The sequence below is a fragment of the Tachypleus tridentatus genome, chromosome 9, assembly GCF_004210375.1.
Source record: "Tachypleus tridentatus isolate NWPU-2018 chromosome 9, ASM421037v1, whole genome shotgun sequence".
NCBI lineage: Eukaryota > Metazoa > Arthropoda > Merostomata > Xiphosura > Limulidae > Tachypleus > Tachypleus tridentatus.
The window spans coordinates 21082249-21107273 of NC_134833.1; the positions used below are offsets into that span (position 1 = coordinate 21082249).

The 25025-nt window shown below is 37.4% G+C and overlaps 1 protein-coding gene across 1 annotated transcript in view; it reads left to right on the top strand.

The window, feature by feature from the left end:
• The first annotated feature begins 3274 nt into the window (after positions 1 to 3274).
• Positions 3275 to 25025, top strand: part of LOC143224829 (uncharacterized) — a 41543-nt gene continuing 19792 nt past the window's right edge. Inside the window, exons 1-2 of the mRNA XM_076453175.1 lie at positions 3275 to 3948; positions 9695 to 10145. Coding sequence (XP_076309290.1) covers positions 3468 to 3948; positions 9695 to 10145 — 932 coding nt within the window. The 5' untranslated portion in view covers positions 3275 to 3467. The remainder of the gene's footprint in view (positions 3949 to 9694; positions 10146 to 25025) is intronic.

Consider the following 25025-nt stretch of genomic DNA (forward strand, 5'->3'; position numbering starts at 1 on the left):
CTTTATCCACTGCTAATTTGTTACCAAGGTGTTTCCTGTGGGGTACAACAGCAACAAAAAGGCGAGACGGGCGATTTCAAGTTGATGCGGTTGTCCAGAGTTATGGAGGACACGCTCTGCAATCGTTCGAAACCACCTGAGTAAGAAACTGTGACGAGGGGGCCGAGCAGGCAGTAATGAAATCCATTGAGGAAGTTACACAGTGTAAAGGACCTTAATGAAGAGGCGCTTTTCAGTAAGGGCGTTCATCAGGCACAGGGGTCAGAATCCACACCTACGAGGTTATAGATGAGCTAGGTTTTATTTTAATTATTTGGGGTCGTACTACCTGGTGCAGCTAACAGTTCAAAATAGCTTAAAAACCTGACTTTTTTGCGCTGTAAGTCCCCGAACTTACTGGTAGGGGGGGAAGGAATTCTGTACATTAAAAAGGAATAAAGTATGTGAAAAACAACAAGAATTACTAAGATATAACAGTATATATTAGCGGAATAATAAGAGCTGGGTAACAATATATGTTAGCGGAACAAAAGAAGTTGGAGTATTAATATATATTAGCGAAAAAAATGCGTTTGGGTAACAATATATATCAGCGGTACAAAATTGTTTGGGATTTATAAGAGAGTTCTTTCAGTTCTGAAACGTTTGATTAACTTAATTAAATATTTTAAAATTTTCCTTGGTGTTTCTGTTTGTTATTAAAATTCTTTTTCACACCTGGTGGAACTATTGTTTTGAAGTTCTCGGTTTTAAATGTAAATTGTCTTTTTTTAAATTTCAAACTAATATTAACGTATTATTAATATTAATTAATTAATTATTAATTTATTAATAATATTATTAATATTAACGTGTAAGAATACTTACGAAGTATTACTAATTAGTTTATAAAGCTGAAATTTTACATCACGTCAATTAAGTTCTACAATTCAGTACAGTTAATGCCCCTGCTGGGACAACGGTAAGTCTATAGATTTACAACGTTACAATAGGGAGTTCGATTCCTCTCGGTGGACAAAAAAGATAGTCCGATTTGGCTTTGTTATAAGAAACACATTCATTCAATACAGTTAACTGTTAAAAATGATCGATTTGTTTATATCCTAATTTTTATATTTCATAAAACTTTTTTTTTGGTTTTTGAGTTTCGCACAAAGCTACACGAGGGCTATCTGTGCTAGCCGTCCCAAATTTCGCAGTGTAAGACTAGAGGGAAGACAACTAGTCATCATCACCCACTCCAAACTCTTGGACTACTCTTTTACCAATGAATGGTGGGATTGACCATCACGTTATAATGCTCTCACGACAGAAAGGGCGAGCGTGTTTGGTGTGACGGGGATTCGAACTCGCAACCCTCAGTTTACATGTCGACCGCCCTAACCACCTGGTCCTGCCGAGCCTTGTTAAACTTATCTGAAGTAATATAAAAATACACTAGGAAAATACATTGATGGTGAAATAGCATATATATATCAGTTCGTTATAACATAAAAACAAGCCGAAACAAAAGTAAATTAAAAAATAATAAACGCAAAACGCTGAACTAATTTAAATATCCCACTGTACAAACTATAATGTGGGATACGAAACGTACCCTAGGTTTCGGAGGTGACTGCGGAAGTAGGACCCACATTGCAATGGGGATACACCGTCTTAACCCTCATTTGCCAGTCCCACATAAAAGAAATGAAATTAAGGGGTAGCAATAGATATAGAAATATAAATTAAGAGAGAGAAATGGGGGCGCTCAAGCCCACAAAGTTCCACATCTATATCACCCTTTACTGCCTGCATATAATATAAATATATATATATATATATATTAGTGCAAAGCTACGAAATTGCTATCTCTACTTTCTCCACCACAGAGAACCGAAACCTGGATTTTAGTGTTGTGAGTCCATAACCTCACTGATGAGAGTCCAACATAGCCAAGTGGTCAGAGCACTCGACTTGCAATCGGAGGGTTACAGGTTCGAATCACCGTCTCACCAAACATGCGCACCCTTTTAGCCGAGGGAATGTTATTATGTGATACCCAGTACCGCTGCTCGTTGGTAAAAGAGTAGCCCAAGAGATGGCGGTTGGTAATGATGGCTAGTCTTACACTGCTAAATTAGGAACGGCTGGTGTAGATAGTTTTCATGTAGCTTTACGTGAAATTAAAAATTAAAAAATGTTATTTTTTTAAACATCAAATGTTTTGGAAAAAATATATAAAAAATGTATCAAAATTCGTTGGATTCTTTATTTATTGTTGTATTTATTTTTGGTAAATAGTTTGTACTGAGTGAATTTGAATGTTGCTCAGGCGCGACATTTTGCACTGAGAGACTACATCATTTAACGTTACTAACATCAGGACTGTGTTAATTGATGGGCAAGTTTACACACCAATGACGTTTTTTTTTACAGCTCGTGTAAAGAGATGATAGAGAGCCAACCTATGGAAAATCCTAATTCCACAACCCAGGAAGTGCAACCCTTCGTTCGAATCGTTAGCATTATACCAACTTCCCTTTCTTGTGGCAGGTGTTTAGTTTTAAATTTTCCTCGAGGGGAAGTCTAGAATATTATCATCCCCCTTCGCTCCGCTGGCAGAGATTACATGAGCTTTTAATAAGAAGGGATTTCTGAGTAATAGTTTGTGTATTTAGGTTATCGAAACTTGGCAAAGTTTTAAAGATTTTAATTGTAATTAAATTTAAAAAGAGAAATTGCGGCAGGTAAAGATGGTCAAGTGTATTTCGGTCAAAAACAAAGGATTACTGCCCATAGCCAGGGTCAGAGGAGAAAGATACTATAAATTCAATGCTGTAGAACTTGTTGTGTGTGTGAGAATGGGGAACGAGAGTATCCAGAGACAGGCGCCGAATAATATATCTGTTTTGGGTCCAAAGAAAGATATAGAGTTGAATAACCGTATACAGAGTTCTTGGTATATGTGTGTGTATATGTGTTGTTCTATGTTTGACGACGATACGTGGTTTATGTTGCCTTATTCTATGTGAGTCTCCACACGGAGCGAAAGAAAAGGGGTTCCCGCTGGTTTAAATCGAAATCTAATCAACTTATCAACTAACGGAGGATGGTTCTAAATAGGGGACAAAGACCAATCATAAAGCACCTCCGCCTTTCTACTATTTTTTTTTTCCCCCAACCCCAAGGCAAGTGATAACCTCAAAAGGTTCAGCCAATCAGAATACGGGAAGATTGGGTCACATGGTACTTTCAGCGACTTCTGAAAGGTTGGACGAGAAACGCTGTAATTTGATCAAGACGGATGGGCCTTCAAGGCTGCCTCCTCTCAACTTAGATCGCCTGTTAATAGTGCCACGGGAAAGTGAAGTTTAACTTCCCTGTGCCAGCGGAGAACTGGTAAAGACAACAAAGAATGTTAAGAGTCTGGAACGTAGAATTCACTTTCTAGGTTCTCCGGGTTCGAGTGTTTACCTTCGTTCTCGATGCAGCGGGTGTCGGCGCCGTCAACTTTTTCCATAGAATCACTTATGTCAGCCCCGGTACATGCGTCCTCTGGTACCGACAAGCTGACGTTCCCTGCGCTCTGTAACGGCTACTTGTTCTTGTCCCGAGCTGGTATGTATCCTGGACTGGCTTTCCACCAGCAGTCGCTACCTTTGCAGCCTCCTGTACTGCCGTCACAAGCGCATCAGTTAGGACTTACCATCAACTCGCATATATACGACTCACCCCATATTGTAGAAGGAGAGCCAATGGTTTCAAACTTCAGAGGACCTGTTCCGAACTTGACCACCCCTGTCCCGTTTGCTCCTAACTCCATGTCGCTATCGCTTCTTGCAACAGAATCGCCCAGCACAAGGGAATCCGATCCCACCAGCCCGGCAACGTCATCGTGTTCGTCGAGTCCTCACAGGGAATCTCCGTCACCTGACGAAGTGAATGAGCACGACGAAAACGTCAGAGGTAGGTAATATTTTTTTACTTCATGAAACCAGCTAGGTTTCTCTATGTAACAGTACTTTGTTCTGTGAAAAACAATATAAGTATAGCTTTAAGTAAAGTCGGAACTTCCCTGAATTACAATGGTAGCAGAGTTTATACTTCTAACTTGTTGGTTGTGATAGGTGTATAAGTAATCCATAATGGACGCTCTTGTCATTACAACAATACTTAAATACAAGGGTGACGCTGTTCCCTGTTCTCAAATTCTCGGACTTTCAACCTCTGAAAGTGATATGTTGCATTTGAAAAAGTTTTAATAATGTTGTAGTGATCTAACACTGAAAACAACCACACTGTGACGTTTTAATCAATTTTATGTTATAGTGAGCATAACTTAAACTTCACGTATGAATAGAATATATTGTAGCGACCACGTGCTCCAAACCACAGGAACGATAAAACACGTGAAGTGATACCGTGTGAAACTATTTGTACGGGGCTTTAAATTATAACGTATTTTAGCCATTCGTGTCCTTCGTATAACATTAAAACTACAATTATCAATCGGGTTGAATCCCATCAGCTGTTCAAACAATTTTTTTCTAAATTATTTATGGTCCCCAGTGGTTTACCGGTAAGCTTACATGATTACCACACTAACATTCAGGTTTCAATACCTGTAGTGGGCATAGCACAGACAACCTACTGTGTAGCTTTGCGCTTAACAACAAACAACCAACCTAAACTATTTATACATCAAAGTGTTTGTGGGTCTGTGACGTTTTTCTAGTCACATAAAAAATAACCGAAAACATCAGTAATGTTGCAATTAATGCCACTAATTACAGGTTTGATGTCCTCATGTATTCCTAAATACAAAAAAACAAAGTAATTTCACACTTTGTTTTGTCATTATACTTTAAATACAAAATCTCTCAATATCATGTAATAAATGGATCTCACCAGTACAGTATATAAACAGGAACTATTTTAAAAACAAGCGTATGGGTTCATGACGTGATAACTTATATGTCAACAATTATACCACTTATGTTTGTTTGTTTTGGTTTTTTTTAATTTCGCACAAAGCTACTCGAGGGCTATCTATGCTATCCGTCCCTAATTTAGCAGTGTAAGACTAGAGGGAAGGCAGTTAGTCATCACCACCCACCGCCAACTCTTGGGCTACTCTTTTACAAAATAATAGTGGGATTGACCGTCACGCCCCCACGGCTGAAAGGGCGAGCATGTTTGGCGCGAAGGAGATGCGAACCCGCGACCCTCAGATTACGAGTCGCACGCCTTAACACGCTTGGCCATGCCGGGCCCTATACCAGTTATGAAAACTGTAGCATTGCATGAATATCATTTTAAGATGCTCAGATCGTAACAACACAAGGTAACGTTTATACAAACGATACAGAAAATAAATACGTGGATACTTATAATTGTTTAAGATTGTAAACAAACAAAGAATATTATTGTTATGCCATATAAACAAAGTGTCCACATATGTTTTTAGATGTCACAACTATTACTTCGGTTTTTTATTAAGATGAGCTTATATCGTTTGCTTCTCAGCTTTTAAATTACGAGTAAAGAAACCAGGTATTGTGGACATTAAGACACTTGTCTCTGCACAGGTAAAGATATCACTCTGTATGTACACTCGAAATGAATCAGTTTCTCTTCAGACATAGACACAAGTTTCCATATAGGATAACAGTTTCTATATACACGTTAGGATAACAGTTTATATATATACGTTAGGGTAGCAGTATATAGCTTCAATACACATGTTGACATAACAGTTTCTATATACACGTTAGGGTAACAGTTTATATTTTCACATGAAGACATTAGTTTCTATATACACGTTAGGGTAACAGTTTATATTTTCACGTAATGATAGCATTTTGTATATACATGAAAAACGTCAGTTTTTATTACACATAAACATCAATTTCTACACTCATAAAGATACCAGTTTCTATACATGCATATATCAACTTATATATTAACATGAAGGCATCAGTTTTTATATACATATGAATACGTTTCACGTAAAGACATCAGTTTCTACACACATAAATAAATCAGTATATATATGTATATATACTTGAAGACCTCAGTCTATCTAAGAGACAAATATCGATCGTTATGTCAATCTAAAGACACTAGTTTCTATATATACAGAAGGTTAGTTCACATTTAAATAGCACTTTATGTATGCACATTAATGTTTATATATATATATATATATGCACATATATTTTCATTGAAAAGAAATATACTGGTATCTACATGTATAAAATCAGGTACACACGTGAAAACACCAATTTGCACATCGATAACACACCAGCCTGTACACCCATTAAAGTGTAAGCTTTTACATACGTGAAAATACCAATTTGCACATCGATAACACACCAGCCTGTACACCCATTAAAGTGTAAGCTTTTACATACGTGAAAATACCAATTTGCACATCGATAACACACCAGCCTGTACACCCATGAAAGTGTACACTTTTACACACGTGAAAATATCAATAAACACATCGATAACACATCAGCCTGTACACCCATGAAAGTGTACACTTTTACACACGTGAAAATATCAATAAACACATCGATAACACACCAGCCTGTACACCCATGAAAATGTAAGCTTTTACACACGTGAAAATACTAATTTGCACATCGATAACTCACCAGCCTGTACATTCATGAAGGTGTTAACTTTTAGACACACATGAAAACACCATACTATATACAAATTAAGATACCAATTTATATGATAGACTTAAAAACGCTAATACGCATGTAACAACGTCAAAATGCAAAAGCCCCAGTTTCTAATTATTTCCAATATATTAACTATTCGTATTAAACTTATCTTTTTCTCTCTTTTTTTTTTTTACGTTCAAATGAATAATCACGCTGACATCACAGGCATTGTACAAGTATTATTTCTATAGAAAATTGTGTATTTACTGAAGAAATAGCTACAACCGTTAACATTGTTCCCTGGTATTTAAATGTAAGCTTGAGGGGCGTTAAAATTCGGGCGTCGATACCCATGGCGGGCAGAAGTTGATTGTCCATTGTATATGTAGCTTAAACACAAACAAGAGTAACCTGCTGTCATCTGGCCTTCCAAAGACACACGTGTGTTTCTTGACCAGTCCACGTGTATTTAGCGCTCTGGCTTTAGGCCACACAGGTGACTACCGACTTTGCCACTTCATGCTGTGCTCACTAGTTTGTACAATAAGTAACAATAAGAGGTAGGAAAATGCTATCAAGGTTCTAAACAGTCTCTAGCAGTTGCTAATCCTACTGAAAAATCCTTGTATTCAAACAGAATAAAGATCAGTGACAGCGAGTTTAAAAACACAAATAAATTACACTTAATTTTTCTCTAACTATTTAGAAATTTCCGAAATTTCATAAAGGGCATTACACTGACATTCTTGTCTGTTTTTATTGTATTATTATTTTTTTACTCAGATTGTACTTATTGATGTCAGAATCAGAACAAAGCCTAACACACTTAACGGGTCATTTGCCGTGTTTCTCTTATTGCAGGGATGTAGGTATTGAATACTGCAAAAAGTTGAAGGAAAAAGTGCAAACCAAATAAATGTAGTTTCGTGTACATCTTATCTGTAATAAATCAAGTTTATCTAGCAACGAAGAATTAGTAAATGTAACATGTACTGAAGGCTGTATCTTATAATTACGAAACCATCTTTGTATGCTGGAATATCCGTAAGTTATCCGTAATCCGAGGGTCGCGGGTTCGAATCCCCGTCACACCAAACGTGCTCGTCCTTTCAGCCGTGGGGGCGTTATAATGTGACGGTTAATCCCACTATTCGTTGGTAAAAGAGTAGCCCAAGAGTTGGCGGTGGGTGGTGATGACTAGCTGCCTTCTCTCCAGTCTTACACCGAAAAATAAGGGACGACTAGCGCAGATAGTCCTCGTGCAGCTTTGCGCGAAATTAAAAGAAAACAACACCAAAAACCGTAAGTTATGAACCTCTAATAATTCCTGACGATATATCAAGAAATATAGTATTCTTTATAAGAGAGAACAAAACGTAAGAAATTCCGAAAACCTGTCTACAGATAAATCTTCCCCCATAATATAGGTAGCAAGCGTTAGTTATTATATTATATTGTAACTTTAGAAATCTATAATGTGTTTTGAAATATTGTTAGTTTGCAAGCTATGGATTCTTTGAAAGAGAAACAGATTATTAAATTTTGCGGATAAACCGACCACAGATAAACAAACATGCCCCGGCATGGCCAGATGGGTTAAGGCTAATCTGAGGATCGCGGGTTCGAATCTCCATTGCACCAAACATGCCAGCCATTTCAGCCGTGGGGGCGTTATAATGTTACGGTCAATCCCACTATTCGTTGGTAAAAGAGTAGCCCAATAGTTGGCGGTGGATGGTGATGACTAGCTGCCTTCCCTCTAGCCTTACACTGCTAAATTTGAGTAAATTATACTCAAAATGTATAAAACAGAAATAGATAACTTATATACTTGTTCCTTGGTTAACAAACTGAATAATTCACTGACTCAAGAATAATCTACTCTTGCCTAATTTGACTTCAAGAAGTTTCTTATCATTGACCCACGCCCATAAGGATAAGTCCAACTTTCAATAGGCTAAATAACAACAGGCATTTCTACCAAATTCGAGTTAAAAAAATGTATTCTTAAACAATAATTTTTATTTAATTAAAGCAGTGGTATTTGAACTAAATAGACAATTTTCAAATCATCTCAGAAATTTTTTTTCGGGATTCGTCTATAAAATATCAAGGTTTTACACTAATACATCGCGTGTTAACTTTTAACATAACGAAATCACCATATGGAACAACTTGTTGTGCTAAGCCTTAAAAATGCCACAAATAACCTTTTAAATGTGTACTTTTAAAATAAAAACAAATAAAAGATAAAGAAATTGGCATAAAAATCTAAATCTGAATAAATAGTACGTGATAATCACGCGTAACATAGAACTAACCAAACAGATATATATTATTGCCTAACGTTTTGAGAAATTCTGTTTACACAAATTGGAAGAAACATAGGCTAACGACAGTTCTTTAAAAGCTGACATATTCGTTGGTGCTTTTGAATTGTGAATAGGTTAAATCAAATAAAAAATAAACAAATGATAATAATAAACAACTTAGTATTAAAATAAGTTAAATAATATATTGATAAAAATTCCTTTTCCTAATTCCGAAATGTAGTGATATAACAAGACTTGTAAAATCGAACTTTATTAACTTAATCCAGTTCGTGTAGAAAGAGCAGTTTTTTAGGATAAATATGTCATGTAATACTATGTTTGTCTTATCCAAAACGGCTTGAAGAGTTCTGTTGTTGCCCGAAAGGCCTAGTTGGTACTGAATATAGCAGCTATGGTGCAGTTAACACATTATTATAGACTCTCCTTGATTTTCACTCAGAAGTTCTTATAATTGCTGTGTTTTGTATCAATGCGATACGTTCTTCTAAATTTCTGTGTCTGGAAAAGCTCAAAGGAATATAAAAAAAGCACTATTTCATAAAACAAACATCTTTTTACAGTCACGTCTGTGAGAAATTGTACCACATGACCATATGTGAATTTGATTGCAATGTTTTTGTTGCAAGTGTTTGCATGGGTCTGTTCAATAAATAGACGATAGAAAATAAACCTAATGCTAAACTATATGTGTCTCTTTTATCACAGTGTTTCCTGAATCTCCATCTGGATCAGACTCTAGTCAAGCTTTCCCATTAGAATTAACCACTTCACGCCATGGAAAAAAACATAGGACTGATGACATTGAGGGTGGTGAAGAAAAACAAAATGTCCGAGAAGGAAGTGCAAAAAGTCGACGAAGACGGACAGCTTTCACCAGCGAGCAGCTGTTAGAACTAGAAAAAGAATTTCACTCCAAAAAATACCTGTCCCTTACGGAGCGATCCCATATTGCCAACTCACTCCAACTCAGCGAGGTCCAGGTAAAAATTTGGTTTCAAAACAGACGAGCCAAATGGAAAAGAGTGAAAGCTGGTCTGTCGTCTGGAAGATCAGTGGCTAAAACCAACGTCCACAAGATTGTCGTACCAATCCCAGTTCACGTTAATAGAATGGCCATTCGTAGCCAACACCAACAGTTTGAGAAGTCAGCTGCAAGGTGAGTGTTTAGCATTGTTGTACTAATCCAAGTTCACGTTAACGGAATAAACATTCGTAGCCAACACCAACAGCTTGAGACGTCAGCTGCAAGGTGAGTTTTTAGCATTGTTGTACCAATCCCAGTTCACGTTAACAGAACAGACATTCGTAGCCAACACCAACAGCTTGAGACGTCAGCTGCAGGGTGAGTTTTTGGCATTGTTGTACCAATCCTAATTCACGTTAACAGAACAGACATTCGTCGCCAACACCAACAGCTTGAGATGTCAGCTGCAAGGTGAGTCTTCATCTTACGACAATAAGACTTTATCGAGTTTGTTTTTTATTATTATCTATATAGCAGCTCGAAATATTGAAAATGAATGTACAAATCAGAGGAGCCATTCATTACATTTTATCTAACTTTGAATAGTATACATTAGTTAAATACTTGATTGTATACGGTTAGAATTTGAAAATTAAAATATGGATCAGTTGTAAAAAAAAACGACATAGTAAGAAAATAGAATATCCATGGGATATGAAAATACATACTGAAACAAAACGACTCTTATGTCTTATAGCTGATTTTATCATGACCAAGCAATACAAGAAATTAATATAACCGAAAAGATTTTCCTTAATTATCCATTATTACCAAATATTTAATGACTTCAAATTTGCGTTGGTTATAATACTATCGTACATATTTTGCATATATTGAATATCGTAAAAATCTCACAACTGTTATTGTTTGTCACTTACAAACAGATAAATAGTACAAGACAGTTTTTTTGTTGTGTATTATAAATGTTTTTATCATTATTATTATGTTTTTGTAAAATTAAACCAAACATTGAAATAAGGCATCACGTGGATATCGCATGGCGTTGAAGTTATAACACTGACTGTGTATATGCGTTATGCTAAAATTATAATATCAGTTATATGTATATAAATATATATATTATGCTGACTTTGTAATACTTGTTGTGTTCTTCTGCGATGAAGTATCGTAACAGCAGTGAAACTGGAACTGCACGCGCGTATGCTTGATGCTGAGTTTGCAACGCGTCCAACAGAGTCATTTAAAAAGCGTGGACTGTTTTTGTCCATTCATTGAAAAAGTTTCAAAAAATCTCGTTACTTTGTGCTTCCAATTTTTATATGAACTTCTACGAAAACAACAGAGTAAATAAAGTGTGAAAATATGCTACGAATATTACATGATAAACGCAGGATTAGCCAAAGACGTTTCGCAGTTCTATGTTGCAATGTGTTTGTACTGTATTAGTATCCACTGTTTGTTTTGCCTATTTATATTTGTTTATACAAACGTTGGCTGACTTGTCAGCTCCTTCATTAATTAATCGACTTTGGAACGACCATATTGACGTAATTACATTTAAAAGACAACTTATGAATGGAAAGAAAAACCACGGTTTACAATATGCATTTCTATTTACGTTTTGATGACTCTTTGAAACACTGACAATATTTTTGTTCAGTTTGTGTGTGTCTGTTATCAGGAAGTTTATAACAAAGACAGTCATGGTCCCTGAAGAAATCTACGGGTGGCCAGTAAGTCCCTACCCATCCATATATCTTATGTATCCAGTGTATCTGTGTGCTGTCCCTCATTCTCGCTGCATAATATTATGCACAATACGCTCTACAAGTGTAAATGGGCTTACATCGGCCATATTTGTCTGATAAAAAAGAAACAAATCTATAATACATGCGTAATTGAATATAACATAATAACACATGGATGGGTAGGGACTTACGGGCCACCCTGTAGTATACAAACATTATTACAAGAATACACTTAAAACCGCGATCATATGGAACCTGTTGGCAATTCTATGATTCACAAAGTTCATTCTCGCTGACATTACAAGTTGCTCAGTTTTGTGTTTGAAAAGTGACTTGAACTTCATAGCTTTGTTTTGAATCTCGCGCAAAGTTATTTAAGGCATATCTGTGTTTGTCTTCTCTACTTTAGCAGTGACAGACCAGAGAGAAGGCAAAGCTAGTTAGCATAGGCCCGGCATGGCCGAGCCTGTTAAGGCGTGCGATTCGTAATCTGAGGGTCGCGGATTCGCATCCCCGTCGCGCCGAAAATGCTCGCCCTTTCAGCCGTGCGGGCGCTATAATATGACGGTCAATCCCACTATTCGTTGGTAAAAGAGTAGCCCAAGAGTTGGCGGTGGGTGGTGATGAATAGCTGCCTTCCCTCTAGTCTTACACTGCTAAATTAGGGACGGCTAGTACAGATAGCTCTCGAGTAGCTTTGTGCGAAATTCAAAAAACAAACAAACTAGTTAGCATTACCCATGGCCATATCTTGAGCTACTCTTTTACCAATAAATAATAGGATTGACAGTGATGTTATAACGCCCCTTCCTCCCACTGCTTAAAGTGTAAACATGTTCGGTGACGGGAATTCGAATTCTTAACTCCCAAATCACGTGGCCTTCATTCTTATACGAAGAGGTTGTCAGTTTCGGAAAATTTGTTATAGGGTACAAAAATGTTCAGAATATCTAATTTACCTTTGAAAAAGAAGAAAGTATGGATAGGGGACTTAACATGGATAAACTGAGCCTTTTTATAATACTTTAAAATGCAAAATAAAGCGTTTAACTAGTAAGGAAAGAAAACATTCATTACTAAATTAAAAACACAGCGATTTTTGTTTAGGTTTGGCAATGTTAGCAACGTATGTATATATACAAACGGCTCATAAGCTAACTTTGATTTGCATCTTGAGTCTATATGTCTGTTTGACTTTCTCAACATGATTCTTGGGAGTGACTCATAAACAACGTATTGTGATCCGTTGAAACAAAAACACCAGAAAACAAAAGTGCTGTTTTCCTAATCATCTTCATTCCAATAATATGACGTATCACTGACTAGGCTTAAGCTTCACTGATAAAAACACCAACTTGTGTGTTTCAGGATTTCTGCGCAAGGCTACACAAAGAAAGTTCGCCAACGAACCGAATATGCCGCTAAATCGTGGGCTACTCCTGTTTTATTGCATTGGAAAGTTTGACAGGCACTTCCGTACACAGAGCACTTGTGGCCCCAAAAGTGCGAGTCACGATCTTACAGCAACGCGACCATACAACTTCGCTGTAGTTTTCAAAGTGTTTATAAATAGAAACGGTATTTGTAGCCACGAGACGTGATAATATAGTCATATATTTCAGACAGCAATGAACGAATCACATTGAAGATATGTTGGATGTTGTTCATTATCGTCTGATACAAACAATAAAAGTGTCATCTTATTGGTTACTTTTATTTAGTACCGCCCCGATAACTCACCAAAACAGCTGAAACACTTGAGTTTCATTTTAAATACTAGATTACAGTCAGTCAGAAATAACGGGTCAAGTACAATCATCCCATAACATACCCTAACCTTAACGGGTCAAGTACAATCATCCCATAGCATACCCTAACCTTAACGGGTCAAGTACAATCATCCCATAGCATACCCTAACCTTAACGGGTCAAGTACAGTCATCCCACAGCATACCCTAACCTTAACGGGACAAATACAATCATCCCATAACATACCCTAACCTTACATTTCACAGCTGAAATAATCAAGCTCGACCAACAAGCAGTAAGTCTACGGTATTACAATGCTAAAATCAGGGGTTCGATTCCCTTCGGTGGACTCAGCAGATAGCCCGATGTGTCTTTACTATAAGAAAAACACACGCTCGATCAACAAAGAGGCAGAACAATACAATCCAGGAAGTCAAACGTCGGTAAATTCATTTGTGAGCCGATCATAGTTAAGGTCATTCATGCAATGAATTCGTCGCGCATTCAAAGAATAATTATTAGTAAAAATCAGTTAGATTAATAACTTCTAAAATAGGTATAAGTCAGTGCGTACTGGTAACATACGTTCCAACAATCGCTTTCAAGTCATGTCGTTTAGCAACAAAAGTACAACCTGATATTATATGTTTGGTTTGTTTTGAATTTCGGCGCAAAACTCCACGAGGGTTATCTGCGATAGCCGCCCCTAATTTAGCAGTGTAAAACTAGAAGGAAGGCAGCTAGTCATCACTACCCACCGCCAACTCTTGGGCTACCCTTTGACCAATCGACTTAACCTAATAACGCCCCCATGGCTGAAAGGGCGAGCATGTTTGGTGTGACGGGAACTCGAACCCGCGATCCTCGGATTACGAGTCGAGAGCCTTATCCACATGGCCATGCCGGGCCTTGTTATTTGTTAGTCTACCTAATGAAAGTATAAAGTGGACAATAAAACTGACAAAAAATATATTGATTGATTTTTTTAATTTATCGAGTCTAGGTTAATTAAATAATTTATATGTATATATATTAAAACCTTTAGTGGTGTAACAGAAAATGAGTTAATTCACAAACGATTTAAGTTTAAAACTGAATAAATATTTTACTTACAGGACAGATCTCGTGCACTTTGCGCTAGGCTAGGTGAACCCGCACTACGTCTTTAATTTAGGGTTATTATAAAAACATTCATTACACTTAAAAGGTTTCAAGCCCCCCTCCCTCATGGGTCCCTTTCACCCACGTCACTAAAATCATACTTAGCAGACAGTATTTGAACTATTCTATCTGAATCAATTCGTTTTTGCTTTTATACTCCCCCCCTTCCCCAAGAGAAATCAAGCGTAACGTGACGTGACACACTGTTGGTTTTTTTTTTCTATAGGTTATCTCAGAAATACAGTAATACCAAACATATCATTATTCTCAAGGCGGTTGGTATGGATATTAAAAATTTAATTTAAATGAAGTACAGAACAACGTTTCGACCTTCTCAGGTCATCTTCGGGTTAACCTTTGTGTCGAGAATATATTTTTCCTTCAAGTAGTTTTCTCGTCGTCGCGAAAAATATTGTTAATTATGAGCATTTGAAATTGTTTCAAACAAATTCAGTGTTAAAACTTCAAAAAGCACACAATATTTTACAATATGTTCACAATATTTTAATTACAAAACAAACATCAGCTGTTGAGCGAGAAGATTTTGAAACGGCCAACGATTTACGAAGAACACAATTCAACGATAACAAATATAAAACGATAAAACGCTATAAAACAAAACACAGTTTACATATAAAGCCAATCAACAAAGGTTCTGCACATTTAATATGGATAATCTGTCAAACTTTGGCATACATACGTATCTTTTGTGTATATATACAGGGTGGCCCGTAAGTTGCTACCCATCCATATATCTTATGTATCCAGTGTATCTGTGTGCTGTCCCTTATTCTCGCTGCATAATATTATGTCACAATACGCTCTACAAGTGTAATTGGGCTTACATCGGCCATATTTGTCTGATAAAAAAGAAACAAATTTATAAAACATGCGTAATTGAATATAACTTAACAACATATGGATGGGTAGGGACTTACGGGCCACCCTGTATGTATACATATGTTTAGGCACAATTTTTATTATGTCATTTTCACCTGGGTTTATACTTTCGCTTTGGTATTTTCTGATCTGTTACGTTTAAACAGTGGTTCCCAACCAGGGGTGCGAGATAGCCTTCAAAAGGGTGCGAGATAACATTTGTTTTGGCCACCTTCGCCTTTATTCTTAAATAAATAATTACTGTGAAGAGTGTGAGAACATATTAAATTTTTTTAGGGGTGCGGGGAATAAAAAAGGTTGGTGACCACTGCGTTTAAACAAACGATAAAGTGTTTCTCGACTGTTGTGTGCATATTCAACCGACAGTTTCCACGTGGTACGTTTTTTCTAGAGTAGGCCTAGCGTTGCCTTTGTTGCAAGTATTGTTTGTTTGTTTTTTTTATTTTCGCACAAAACTACTCGAGGGCTAGCCGTCCCTAATTTAACAGTGTAACACAAGAGGGAAGGCAGCTAGTCATCCCCACCCACCGCCAACTCTTGGGCTACTCTTTTACCAACGAATAGTGGGATTGACCGTTACATTATAACGCCCCCACGGCTGAAAAGGCGAACATGTTTGGTGCGACCGGGATTCAAACCGCAACCCTCAGATTACGAGTCGAACGCCTTAATCCACCTGGCCATGCCGGGCCTGTTGCGAGTATATTAATGGTTTTACTGGTGAAGACGGTAGAGAAACGTTAAAAGTGTTTATTTGTGTGCGTGGCGTGTTCTTCAAAACCAATTTGTATTTTCTAGCGTTTTCGATTGCTTGAATTAGTGAATTACCCACGTTCGTTCATCTGTTGTGTTTTTATTTCATCGTCGTTGTTATGGTTACACTCCAGAGGAGATCTCAGCACGGGCCAAAGTTCCCTCACTTTATGTTGTCCCCCACTGGGACAGCGGTAAGTCTTCCGATTTACAGTGCTAAAATCAGGGGTTCCCACCTTGGTGGACACAGCAGATAACCCGATGTGGCTTTACTCTAAAAAAACACAAACAACACCAATTATGTTACGGAATCCTGTCGTGGCAGCAATGTAAAATTAACATTGTCGTTATTTTTGAGCATTTGGATAATAAAATAACAATTAAAAAAAAAATCAGGTGGCGTAGTACACACTGGAGCGAAAAGATTTTTTAATAAATAAAAACAGCCAGTGTTCAGTGTAAATTCTTTGTTTTCTAAACGTTTCACCTTACGGCTTTATGAAAAGGTTATCCCAAAGTGTAAGACAAGTAGAAGTTTACAGCAGTCAAAAGTGAGAAAAACAAACCCTGTCTGTTTAACCTAACAGAACTAATTATACTTATTAGAATAATATTGCGTATCAGTTATGTCACGTAATTTTTCAATTACTTCCCGTGAATACTCAACCTGAGTGCCAACTGGACAGGCAGACAGTTGTTAGCATAGTCGTAATGTAGTATTATAAACAGTTTTTTTTCTTGATAGCTCTCTCTACATATAAGGGCCTAGACTGAACAAAAGTCCAGTCATTGGAGTGGGGTTGCAGTATATTCTATTAATAAGTCCGATCACCCGGGCCCGGCATGGCCAAGCGTGTTAAGGCGTGCGACTCGTAATCTGAGGGTCGCGGGTTCGCATCCCCGTCGCGCCAAACATGCTCGCCCTTTCAGGCGTGGGGGCGTTATAATGTGACGGTCAATCCCACTATTCGTTGGTAAAAGAGTAGGCCAAGAGTCGACGGTGGGTGGTGATGACTAGCTGCCTTCTCTCTTACACTGCAAAATTAGGGACGGCTAGCACAGATAGCCCTCGAGTAGCTTTGTGCGAAATTCAAAAAACAAACAAACCGATCACCCTTTTAGCGTCTTTTGTTTGTAGTTAACCCTAAAGCTACACAATAGGCTATCTGTGCTGTGCCCACCCGACTTCTAGCGTTATAAGTCCACGCACTTACCGATTTGCCACTGAGAGGCCCTTATACCATTGAAAAAGGAAGACCCCATGGAATGTTGCAGTTTTAAATGTTGGACTTGTATATGTGTTTAAAAGTGTTTCAATACCTCCTGCTGTATTTCGTTTCTAAACAGTATCGTTTTATATATATACGAGGGCTGTTCAAAATACGCGGACTGACGTCATAAAACAAAATGTACTTTATTTAGAAGTTACAGGTCTGGGACCCCTTCAAAGTACTCTCCTCCCCAACGCACACACTTATCCCAACGGTGGTTCCACTTGTTGAAACAGTCCTGGTACGCTTCTTTTGTAATGTCCTCCAGCTCCTTCGTCGCATTTGCCTTAATCTCGGGAATCGTCTCAAATCTTCTTCATTTCAAGGATCTTTTGAGTTTGGGGAACAAGAAAAAATCGCAAGGAGCAAGGTCAGGTGAGTAGGAGTGGTGGGGAAAAACAGTGATCGAGTGTTTGGCCAAAAACTCACGAGTTCTGAGGCACAAATTTCGCAGCAACGCGGTGCATCTTCAATTTTTCGGTCAAAATCTCGTAACAAGATCCAACTGATATCCCACACTCTTCAGCAAGCTCCCTGACAGTCAGACGTCGATTTGCCCGCACCAAGGTGTTGATTTTGTCGACGTGTGGGTCGTCAGTTGACGTGGAAGGATGTCCAGGACGCTCATCATCTTCAATGGACTGTCGACCATCCTTAAAACGTTCATGCCACTTGAAACATGCCGTACGCTTCATAGCAACATCACCGTAAGCCGTGTTAAGCATAGCAAAAGTGTCAGTCGCAGATTTTCCAAGTTTAACACAAAATTTCACAGCAAGTCGTTGCTCCTTTAGGTCATTCATTCTAAAATCCGCCAAACGAAAAAATCGCACTTCACTTAAAACCGCGTAGCTAATACACAAATGAAGATATCTGCAATCGGGAAATGGCGTCGTAATCAGCTGATCTGTGCAAACCTAGCGACACCAAGTGGATTCCCCTGGAACCAACTGGAGCCGCGCAATTCAAACAGTCCGCGTATTTTTTGAACAGACTTCGTATATAGTTTACTTCCACATATTTATTGTATATAAAACTTCACGTAACCATCTCTTTGTTTCTGCTTTATAAACCAGAATTTTCTCCGCTGTGTTTATATTACTGTCATGGATTCATTTTTGTTTTCTAAAATTTATAGTACTTACTAGAGGAAATTAGACATTTTCAAAATAAAATTAGAAGAAGATAAAAACGACCTCTATTCTGCAAGCAATAATAATAAAACGTTTCATATCACCCGACATTTCGCCATTATCAGGGCTAACTTATATAACAACTGATGTCTGAAATAAAATGTTTTTTTTTATTATTACCTGGAAAGTAAACTTCGTTTTTATTAATTTTGTTATCTTATTATTTAGAACGTTGTTACGTGCCAGATGATAATATGAACACAGTTTTATTGTTTCGAATTACGTCAGCTGTCTGTCTGTTCCGTTAACAGTGGGCTTGCGTTCTCAATAAAACCTTCAGGTGAAACGTTGTCGAAACAGTTTTCAAAAGATGTTTGCTTCTTTGATTGTTAAATCAGACAGTTTAGTTATTATATTAAATTATTACGTAGGGATACCAGTAAAAACACGGTCCGTATATAGTTAAATATTGTTGTATAATTTGAAACTATGGTAATGGTTCACGTAACAATAAGAAGCTCGTGACTTATGTTATTATTCTTGACTAACAATGTAGTAACAATAAAACGTTTTAAATGGGATCAGTAAATGCTGTTAATAATTAAGTTATGATATAATACATTTTCCGTGATTTAGTTATCAGGTTTTATTAAAGATGTAGTTGTTATATCACTTAGATCCATCATGTACTGCAATATAACGTTTAGATTATTAAATGTAAAAATAAAACTGAAAGAAAAAAATCTACTTTTGTTTTCCTCGGTTATTTGAAGTTCCCAAATACTCTGGATATCATAAAGGAAAGTCCTCTGTGGTTTAAAAATGAAGTCTGTATATCATCCCTAAACAGACTGTCTTTGTTCTAGACTTCTTTTGGAATAGTTGTTTCATATTCTAAATCAATCAGATACAGCTAGCTACGAAGTTTAAGTGGCGTAAAAGTTGCAAACAACATTCAGGACTTAATCCCGGGGCAAGTGGGCCCGTAAACGCTGGGGTGCCGAAGGTGCCGTAACGAAATAGACCATTACTCACCAACACGAAATCCGTGCATCACCGGAGGTGATTAGAACGAATAAGCGGATTACACGGCGTTAAACAAGCCTCTCTCGGCACCCGTAAAATTTGAAGCTTCACGCTATGACTTGGCCACTTCACGGTTTAACACGACAGGCATTGCTCTGAATATCTGATAACCACGCGTTCAATAATCGGAGCCACATGAACCTCACTGTGTGACATGAAACTTTCCTTTTATCAAGTTCACGGAGAAGTGTTAATGGAATGCTTCTTAAAAGCGAACAGAAGCTTAATAAAGGATATAAATCACATTACAATCCGTTAGCAAATAAATGAAAAATGTATATTAGGCGTAAACGAAGTAACTCTTGGCATTCAGTGGTAAGGCTGAACTGACGTTTACACTTATCACTCTCATGAAAATTAATTTTTTTTGTCGTTTATTTGTTTGTTGTTAAGCACATAGCTACACTATAGACTATCTGCGCTGTACCAACGGCGATTACCAAAACACAGTTTTTTTAGAGCTACAAGTTTTCAGACTTACCGCTGAACCACTGGAAGAGCAAAAATAGTTCTGAAAGTGATAGATTGAAAGAAGAAAAAAAAAATAAATTCTGTTAACTGTTTTCTGATATCACACAGATTGTTTGTTTTTCATTAAATTCATAATATTTTTAGAACGTTCGTAATGTTGGAAAATATTTAATATATTTGTATTTATAGTAAAGGTAACAAGGCTATGCGATATCTCTAATTCTGATCTACTAACCAAATGTTAGGCAGTCAGTTAGCGGCATCCTTGCACCCATCGTTTACGCTAAGGATACACTGTCACTCTTATAACACACCTACAACCTTAAAAGGGGGAATTTTGTGGTATCTCACCGATTTGAATCTGGATAGTCAGCTCCGATACCACAGAGCCAACCTTTACCCAACTGGATAGTCAGCTCCGATACCACAGAGCCAACCTTTACCCAAACATCAACTCATCTGTCATTGTACTTGAATTCCAACAGCTCGTTCAGTATTGGGCCTAACGTGATAGTGTTTATAGAGCAAAGTTTCTTTTATGCTATTGCACTGGAAACAAAACCACTTGATTACCCGCCTTTCTGTCGTTTGTTTAATCTAGAATTAATTAATTTGTTTAAACTGTTTAGAGCATGACAACAGATATTAGGATTTCAGAGTATGAATATTTGAATTCAAATTTACGATTTAGATACAGTTTCTTAAATTAGCTGTTGTATATATACATATGCATAAACGCCCATGAAAACCTATATGTCAAACTTGGTGAAGGTCCATCAATAGGAGGGCCCGGCATGGCCAGGTGGGTTAAGGCGTGCGACTCGTAATCTGAGGGTCGCGGGTTCGCATCCCCGTCGCGCCAAACATGCTCGCATTTTTAGCCGTTGAAGCGTTATATTGTGACGGTCAAGCCCACTATTCGTTGGTAAAAGAGTAACCCAAGAGTTGGCGGTGGGTGGTGATGACTAGCTGCCTTCCCTCTAGTCTTACACTGCTAAATTAGGGACGGCTAGCACAGATAGCCCTCGAGTAGCTTTGTGCGAAATTCAAAAACAAACAAACCATCAACAGGAAGCGAAGTAGTAGTTAAAAAAAAACAAAAACGCCCGTAAAACGGAAAATGAGAAACTAAACGTTCGCAACAAATTCCCCATGGACTGAAAAAACCTCCATGAGAAATTTGGTGAGGATCCGTCTCTAGCCTTCCGCTAGTACAGCGGTATGTCTCCGGATTTACCCCGTTACAATCAAGGGTTCGATTCCCCTCGGTGGGCTCAGCAGATAGCCCGATGTGGCTTTGCTATAAGAAAACACAAGCACACACTCCGTCTCTAAGGGGCAAAGTAGTGGTAAAAAAAATACTAAAACGCCCATAAAAACTACAAAACGCAAAACTGATAGTATATATGTGTCTCTGCATTGACTTAATAAACCCCGACGCCAATTTTGGTGAATATCCATGCACACCCTGCGAAGTAGTTACCAGGACAAACAGCAGACAAAACAGAGTACTATATAGATTAATACACAATTTTAAAAATGAAATACCCCAGTTTAAAATAGTTAATTACATTATTTTTTTCATAGTTTACTATTAAGATTAATCATGTCAATAAAGCACTTTATTATCGAAATCATTTAAAGTATTTTATTATTAAAGTATTATATTACTGATGTTATTAAAACCGTTCTTGTAACTGTTTCAACGAAAACCGGATCAGTTAGACGAAGTGTTAACTAAACATATTTGATAAACTATACTGGATCTTGTATTAAGTTAACTTGATAGCCTACAAGTAAATATAACTTAGATTAAAATGAAGAAATTTACACACATCAGATCACACTAGAATGAAAGAGAAATGACTCGGCATGGCCAGGTGGGTTAAGGCGTTCGACTCCTAATCTGAGGGTCGCGGGTTCGAATCCCGGTCGCACCAACCATCCTCGCCCTTTCAGCCGTGGGGGCGTTATAATGTGAGTCAATCCTATTAGTCGTTGGTAAAAGAGTTGGTGGTGGGTGGTAATGACTATTTGCCTTCCCTCTAGTCTCACACTGCTAAATTAGGGACGGCTAGCGCAGATAGCCCTCGTGTAGCTTTGTGCGAAACTCAAAAACAAACAAACTAAAATCCAACCTGACAAAAAAGTAACCTTCTTTGTACAAACTTAAAATCACATAATTTTCTTCAGCGATAAATGAGACGTCAGTTTTCTTACATTACAAGACTAATTTGCACCTCAAGGGCGCGTCATTTTGTTTCTCAAATTAAAATATGGCGTATTGTTTTCACTTTGAAAATGTATTTTAAAAGACTAGTTGAGTCTTTGTTGTACGCTGGCCTTCAGTTACAACAACTGTAAATACAGTTATAACGTGTTTATTATGTATATTAACAGGCGTAGTTCTATCTATGTTAATCCAATTTTAGGTGTTAACAGCTAACATCTTTGTATAAAGATGACCCATTATGTTTGTATGTGTTTGCATCCATCACCTAGAACAAGCTGACTCATTACTGCAATTTTTCTATGGAAACTGTCAGATGATGCACAAAAGTTATTTTGCCATTTTTGCACGAAAAGTGAGGAAAAAAAGACCTTGAAATAAGACACATTTCTATTATTGTTTTATTATAGAACTTCCGTTTGCTTTGTTTGATTAGAATTTAAGCACAAAGCTACACAACGGGTTATCTCTGTTCTGCCCACCACGAGTATCGCAACTCGGTCTCTAGTATTTACGTCCGCTGTGCCACTTGGGTGTTTTAAGTTCATCACCCACTGTTGGGTGGCTCGATTACCATAAGGTTTTTATGGTAACTGTAAACTTTCCAAAAGTTTACATCGTATATTTTGTTTTAGGATTTTTTGCCCAAGAAAGAGGATAAAAAACACCCAAAAATAAGATTATTTCTATTTTTCTTTTATAGACGTTTGGCTTTCAGTTTAACAACATGAGTATTTAATCACTTAAATGGGGCCCCGGCATGTCAGGTGGTTAAGGCACTCGACTAGTTATCCGAGGGTCGCGGGTTCGAGTCTCCGTCATATCAAGCGTGCTCGCCCTTTCAGTCGTGGGGGCGTTATAAGTGCGATCAATCCTACTATTCGTTGGTAAAAGAGTACCACAAGAGTTAATGGTGGGTAGTGATCACTAGCTGCTTTCTCTCTAATCTTACACTGTTAAATTAGGAACGGCTAGCGTAGATAGCCCTCGTGTAGCTTTGCGCGAAATTCCAAAAACAAATAAACAAACACTTAAATGGGTAAATTATTATTTTCCACAAAGTAGGATATACAATTAGCATCTACTGAGGCTATTAGGTATCTAATAACAATATAAAGATTGTTCATGGGGGGGGGGCAAAAGAACGAAGAATGGTAACGTTATTTAACATTGTTCTTTATATAATTATAGAATTTTTGTCCCTCGCTGGGACAGCAGTAAGTCTACGGATTTACAACGCTAAAATGAGGGTTTCGATTCTCCTCGGTGGACTCAGCAGATAGCCCTATGTGGCTTTGCTGTAAGAAAAATACACAATACATATTACAGACTTTTTACTTTTTTAACAGATACCCACAGACAGCGAAAATTTATCGAACGCAAAAGACGTACCTCTTTATAGAAAGTCCAAATTTGGTTAAATGTCTATTTAGTTAACTAAGTCCAATATAATTTAATCTGATGATAGCTTTGAATATTACTGATTAATATGTACTTAAGAGCTGTTCATAACATTATTGAATTCAACAGCGTATACTGTGTATCTTGAAAAAAAAAATTGGTTCGATATTTTTTTTGTATAGTACTGAGCTTTAATCTTCAATGGTTTCTCTTATGACTGTATAGAATTAATCTGACAGCCAAGAACTTTGGGGCTATTAGAACTAGGGGGTTAACCCTTTTGCTAATACTTTCTTGGGGAAAGTAAAGTACAAATACTTGGTTTGATCCCAGAAGGTGCAAATCATGGGTAACCATGGATAACTTAGAGCCCATCTAGTGGTCGAACCTGAATTTAAGCTTGAGGGTAGGTCCCGGCATGGCCAAGCGTGTTAAGGCGTGCGACTCGTAATCTGAGGGTCGTGGGTTCGCATCCCCGTCGCGCCAAACATACTCGCCCTTTTAGCCGTGGGAGCGTTATAATGTAACGATCAATCCCACTATTCGTTGGTAAAAGAGTAGCCCAAGAGTTGGTGGTGAGTGGTGATGACTAACTGCCTTCCCTCTAGTCTTACACTACTAAATTAGGGACGGCTATCGCAGATAGCTCTCAAGTAGCTTTGTGCGAAATTCAAAAAACAAACAAGCTTGAGGGCAAGCCTTGATTTTCAGAGGAAAAGAATGATCTAGTTAAGTGCGTACGTTGTTAGCATGTGTCTTAAAGCTAGATTTTTACAGTTTTACTTCAGTTGCAGCTTAAAGATCTGGTAAGTAATAGTTTTTATATTGTCGGGGTTTACGCCGTATATTTGAACACATGCAAAACATGCGTTTCTTATTTAATACGTAGGTATCTTCTATTTTCATACATTTTATCTAATTTCTACAGCTCTAAATGTTTCAAGTTGATTCAGTTTGTGTATATGTTTACTTTAAAATATCTTAATCAATTTTTTTAGAGGAACCCTCCCAACGTTATATCGAAAACATAATCTTTATTGTAAGTAATATTAATTATTAAATGTATTTGTATATATATTAAACATGTAAAAATCAGGGTTAGCAGTTATAAAAGTCTCCCACTGACTCTGAAGTATGTCTATAGATTT